The following is a 5,444-nucleotide window of genomic DNA, read 5'->3' on the forward strand; positions in this document are numbered from 1 at the left end:
AGGACCCGGGTCCTTCCGTGCGCGTTGATATGATTGGCCGACCGAGAGCGGTCCTCTTTTCCTGCTTTAGCAGCTCGGCGGGGCCGTCATCATGGTGAGTCTCCTCGGGTCGTCGATTCCATCCGTGGCGTATCCGCGCCATCCCTGCCCCCGCGGGCTTGCCACTGCAGCCGCAGCCGGCCGGGGCCCACCCGCTCCGCTCGGGCCATGTCGTAAGGAGCCCGGTCGCCCAGGCCGCCGAGCCGGGGTCGTCTGACCGCTCTCCGGAACACGCCGGGCTGCCGGGTCTCGGGGCCGCCGAATTCGGGCCGGTCTAGCGGGCCGAGGTGAAGAAGGCGCCTCCCCTTCTCCTGCTGGCGTTGCGGTTGCAGTAACGTGGGGTGCTCTGTAGGGAGTGAGTGGTATCTGATGCCCAGGGGCCAGGGATTTTTAAGAAGTCTACACAACTTAAGAGTTAAGAAAAACCAATAGTGCTGAGCTTAAACTTTAGTTGAGAAGCTAAAACGATGGCTACAATTTAAAAGTTAACTGTAGATGCGCTGTGTTGGCCCACGCCTTTAATCCCAGCACTTGAGAGGCAGATCTCTGCGAGTTCGAGGCCAGCCTGGTCTACGAAGCGAGTTCCACAACGGCTAGGACTGTTAATAGAGAAACCCTGTCTTGAAAGATCAAGAGAAAGGAAAGGAAACTGATCATAGAAAATAAAAGGTTTGTGGTAATTTTACGGGGTGGTTGAGGTTGCCACTTTGTCTTGGACACGGTAGTAGTTGTTGAAGTAGCATGGTAAAGACAAGAAAGGGCTAGCATACTCTTACTAACTTGTATGTTATCTGCAGAATGACACAGTAACGATCCGGACCAGGAAGTTCATGACCAACCGTCTGCTTCAAAGAAAACAGATGGTAAGGGTGGGCATGTCTAAGTTTGGCGTGTGGGGTCTTAATTTTGAAGATGTAGTTAATTGTAACATATTAAACTTAGTCCTCTCTTTTTAGGTTATTGATGTCCTTCACCCTGGGAAGGCAACAGTACCAAAGACAGAGATTCGGGAGAAGTTAGCCAAAATGTACAAAACCACACCAGACGTCATCTTTGTATTTGGATTCAGAACTCATTTTGGTGGTGGGAAAACAACTGGCTTTGGCATGATCTATGATTCTCTCGATTATGCAAAGAAGAATGAACCTAAACACAGACTTGCAAGAGTAGGTATCTTGTTTATTTTCCAATATCACTGTGTTGTGAATAGATAGAATGAGCAATAGCAAAGAGTTTGGGAACAGCAGTCATGTACTAGGAGTCCTAAAAGGGCTGATCGAGGGTTCTTTGCTTAAATACAGAGGTTCCTGGTCATCTGTGGGATTAAGTCTAACTAAACCTTTTGACTTTAAAAGACCTCTCAGTATGGTATTAGGATACTTTTCCAAGCTTTCCTCCTACCCCTTAGCCCATTTCCATGTAGTTGACCTGTCCTGAACTGGAACTCAATATCAGTTGTCCCCCAGCCTCCTAAATGGTGGGGTTGCAGGTGTGCGCTGCCACATCTGGCTAGGAAGAAGTTGGTGGTTATTTAATGGGCAAGTTACAGTATATTAACGCACCGGCCGTGGCTTTAAAATTTTAGGGCCCAATTCCATCTAGTCCAAAACTGGCAACAAGCTTGATACTTCATTGGTGATGAGAACCTTTATTTAAGTTTGCTTTCACTGTGTTGCCCAGGTTGGCCTAGAACCTGTGATCCTCTGACACCTGGGTGGTAAGATTACAGGCAGGGGTCACCAGACCTGACTTGTTTACTTGTTGGGGCGGGGCCTCTATCATAAAATGGACGCAAATTTGCAGCGATCACTTTACCCCACCTTAAATGCTAGGATTGTAAGTGAGCTGCCATGCTCAGGGAGTTCTTTTCTTCTTGAATCCAGTTACTGCTTGCTGTGGTGAATCCTCTAGTAGAACAGTTTTGTAGGGAGATTTACTAAATACCATTTTTTTGTTGAGATGGTGCTGCCATGGCTGACTTCAAGTCACAGATCAGCTGCCTCTGATTGCTGGGATTGGAGGTGTGAGCCACTACACATGACTAGATAGCCTTTTTAAATTGATACTCTGGGGCTGGAGAGATGGCTCAGGTTAAGAGCACTGACTGCTTTTCCAGAGGACCTGAGTTCAATTCCCAGCAACCACATGGTGGCTCACAGCCATCTGTAATGATATCTGGTGCCATCTTCTGGTGTGCAAGCATATATGGAAGGAATGTTGTATACATAATAAAGTGGTACTCTGGGAATCCATTGCTGAAGTGCTTGGGAGCCTTGTGAAGAACTTGCCAGGAATAACCAAGAGCAGATTAATGGGTTAGGATCTCCATGGTTGAAAGGGTATAGAGACCTCTTAGTGTAAGTGATACCTGTCACTTCACTAGAGAAGTAGGAATTGAAAGGGAAATGTCATGGCAGCTTAAAAAGGTATATTAGGTCCGGTGGTGGAGGTGATACAGGTAGGCGCTTGTAATCCCAGCAGAGGCAGGCAGGTGTGAATTCAAGGACAGCCAGGGCTAAACAAAAACCCTGCCTCAAAAAAGTATGTTTATTTGTAAAACTGTTTCAGAGTTTTCTTAGCATCTCCATTGGTGATGGATGAGTTAACCAGATACATATACTCTTCTCTCTGGTAGCATGGCCTTTATGAGAAGAAAAAGACCTCCCGAAAACAGCGAAAGGAACGCAAGAACAGAATGAAGAAGGTTAGGGGGACTGCGAAGGCCAATGTTGGTGCTGGCAAAAAGGTACGACTCAAGGGAGGTTCAGAAATGTCTGTGATTGTCGAGCTTAATATTGTCTATGAAGAGGCGTTTCTTTTCTAAATAATCTTTCTTGGTGTCTTTTCGTTCCCTCTTCTGGATTGCAGAAGGTAACGTTTTGAGCAGCTATGTAGCATAGTATCCTAGAATAGATTGGCCCACATCTGCTCATAGACTAGCACAATCCAACATAGGGCCACATTGACTCAGCTATCCTAGGGGGTGCTTTCAAGCCCTGGTTCAGGAATTTCTCTTGCTGATTGACCTAGACACTTCAAGGAAGAACAGATCATGTTCTTAGGATTTTGTTTTGCTTTTTTTAGCACAGAGGTTTTTGAAGCAGCTGGATCAATGTGGCCCATGCTTTCCAAATGTCAAACTGCTTTCCTATCCAATTAGCTGAGATCACAGTGCTTTGAGTAGAGTTTATGCCAGCTTGCTAGCTAGCTGTGAGTAGCAGGGTGGAATTCAGGTGTTGGGTTGCTGAATAATCAAGTGTTCTGTGAATTTCTTCCCCCTCCTCTACTGTCTTGGATTTCTTGTTCAACAGAAATGAATTATCTAGCAGGTACTGAGATTGAGCACTGTGTGGGGATGTGTCACCGTCACTGAGCTGGCTTTGATGCTTTGCATGTTGGCTTTTGGACAACAGTTTTTCATAGTGTGACCTATTAAAATACCAATGACCCGTTTTAAGTAGTATCTTATTACTGGAAGGACTTAACTCAAAGATGCATGTTACATGGGTGGGTAGTGACTCACTGAAGGGGGAGGTAGCTTCCCTGGTCTCTCAGAACTTGGAGTTTGAGACTGCTTTTTAGGAAATGGCTTCAGTGACCCTTCTCCATGGTGCTGCAAGAGCACCTGCTCCCATCAATGTCTTAGCATATCTGTCCTTATTAGTCTCCTGTTCGTAATAGAAAACTTAGGGGTAGCATACTGAAGCTTTGGATATTTTCACCACATGCATCTTAATCAGAGTGGTTCCTTGCTCTACTATATTTGTAGCGTGCAGTAGAATTACATTAGTAGCGTTTTAGAAATGTGCCCACTGCCCCTCATGCCTGTCTTTCAAGCTGCCTGCCTGGGACTGTAATCAAATGACTTCTATCAGCACTGTAGAACTGCATAGGTGTTGCAGATTATACCTGCTGATTGATAGAAGTTTTGATGATGCAATCAGATTTGTCCCTTGCCAGACCTGAAGGCCATTTAACACAGATTCAGCCTCAGTCTCTTTGGGTGTCCTGGGGAGCTGACACTGGAGCTGGCCAAGACACATCCTGTACTAGCACCACCTTGAAAAGCCAACTCAAAAATTAAAATAGAAATGGCCTCTGGACTGTGTTTTGCTTATAGTGGAACTGGTGTTCCTTTAACATGCAGTGGAGCTTAAATCAAGGCACCGGTCACATTTGTATTTTTATTTACATTTTTTGTTACTAATCTGTATACCTTATGGTGTCCAAGATTGGTATGCTTTAAAGGATTAAAATGGAACAGGTTTCAAAAGACTGGCCTAATCATTTAGAGCCTTCCCATTGGAGTCTAGAAGAGTCCCAAGTCTGGGCCCTCTGCTTGACACCAGAGCCAAGGGGCCTAGCCTTAGGGGTGTCTCTTTCACCTAAATGCTAGTAATTGACAATGTAGGTTTGTTACCACTTATTAACGGTAATGCAGTTGCGTGCCACCTTGCTAACATTGGAGTTGTAGTAATCAGGCAAGGTGCTGTCAGAATTGGGTGGTGTGTAAGGAATGTCCGTGTACAATCACAGAACAGTCACTTGAGGTACCTGGTTGCATGTACTTTCAGTGCAGATGTGTTGGTGTTTGAAAGGGGACTACTAATGAACTGTCTGTTTTCCTCCTTCCCCTTCCCCCCTTCCTGCACTGATGCAGTGAGTGGAGATTGGATACAGGTATAATTCAAGCTCTTACGTAGATCATTAGATTCCTTATTACTGACATAGTTTGAGCAGGCGTGTGAACATTTATACATAGATTTATATTATAAGTGTACAGTTTGTAACAGTACTAACAGTGACTGTCTAATTCAGATAGTGACTTGTTTTTGTTTCATTTCTAACATGAATATTTACTTTCTGAATGTTTGCATCATTTTCTTAGTTTCTGTTTTAGGTTATTCTTGTTTTGCATGAGTTTCTTTTTTTAAAGAGTTTGTCTTTGAACTTTAAAGATACTTTAAAGGTTGTTGCTGACTAGTTTTTTTTTCGTTCACAGCCAAAGGAGTAGATCCACGATGACTTGATCTGCTGTGGTTTGCGGACAATTTCCCAGAGGACAAATAAACTAAAAAGCTTATGTGTCTGGAGTCTGCCGTTTATTGGGTATTAGAAGCATCAGGTGGCTGGGCTAGAGAGATGGCTCAGTTTAAGAGCATTGACTGCCAAAGATCCTGAGTTCATTTCCCAGCATGGTGGCTTACAGCCGTCTATAATGCGATCTGGTGCCCTCTACTGGTGTGCAGGCAGAACACTGCATACATAATAAATTTTTTTTGAAAGAAAGTAATATCAGGTGGCTGTTTAAGTGTTTGAGTTTACTGCTCTTAGGTAAAAGCCTGCTGCAGGGAGCTCATACAAGTCGTAAAGGACAGTGGTCGGTGTAGATAACTGCACGGGCA

At 44.6% G+C, this 5,444-nt stretch overlaps 1 protein-coding gene across 5 annotated transcripts; it reads left to right on the plus strand.

Annotated features, from left to right (window-relative positions):
- Positions 1-5,122, plus strand: Rps24 (ribosomal protein S24). Of its 5 annotated transcripts, XM_041663122.1 has the most exons (8): positions 1-94; positions 837-902; positions 996-1,205; positions 2,675-2,785; positions 2,908-2,910; positions 3,351-3,368; positions 4,700-4,719; positions 5,042-5,122. In XM_041663122.1, exons 1-6 carry the CDS (start codon positions 92-94, stop codon positions 3,354-3,356), a joined length of 399 nt encoding a protein of 132 aa, XP_041519056.1. In that variant the 5' UTR covers positions 1-91; the 3' UTR covers positions 3,357-3,368; positions 4,700-4,719; positions 5,042-5,122. The 5 variants fall into 5 exon arrangements, with proteins under 5 accessions (XP_041519056.1, XP_041519058.1, XP_041519057.1 ...); XM_041663124.1 differs by lacking the exon at positions 3,351-3,368; XM_041663123.1 differs by lacking the exon at positions 2,908-2,910.
- Positions 5,123-5,444: the final 322 nt, after the last annotated feature.

This window comes from Microtus oregoni, unplaced genomic scaffold (assembly GCF_018167655.1).
Source record: "Microtus oregoni isolate MIOR12 unplaced genomic scaffold, Mior012 000013F_ref0000133, whole genome shotgun sequence".
Taxonomy (NCBI): Eukaryota; Metazoa; Chordata; class Mammalia; order Rodentia; family Cricetidae; genus Microtus; species Microtus oregoni.

What these genes read in the sequence shown, in the direction of transcription:
- Rps24 (XM_041663121.1), top strand. An exon ending in TGCTTCAAAGAAAACAGATG is followed by an intron (nt 903 to 995) that starts GTAAGGGTGGGC and finishes CTCTCTTTTTAG; the next exon opens with GTTATTGATGTCCTTCACCC. An exon ending in CTAAACACAGACTTGCAAGA is followed by an intron (nt 1,206 to 2,674) that starts GTAGGTATCTTG and finishes TCTCTCTGGTAG; the next exon opens with CATGGCCTTTATGAGAAGAA.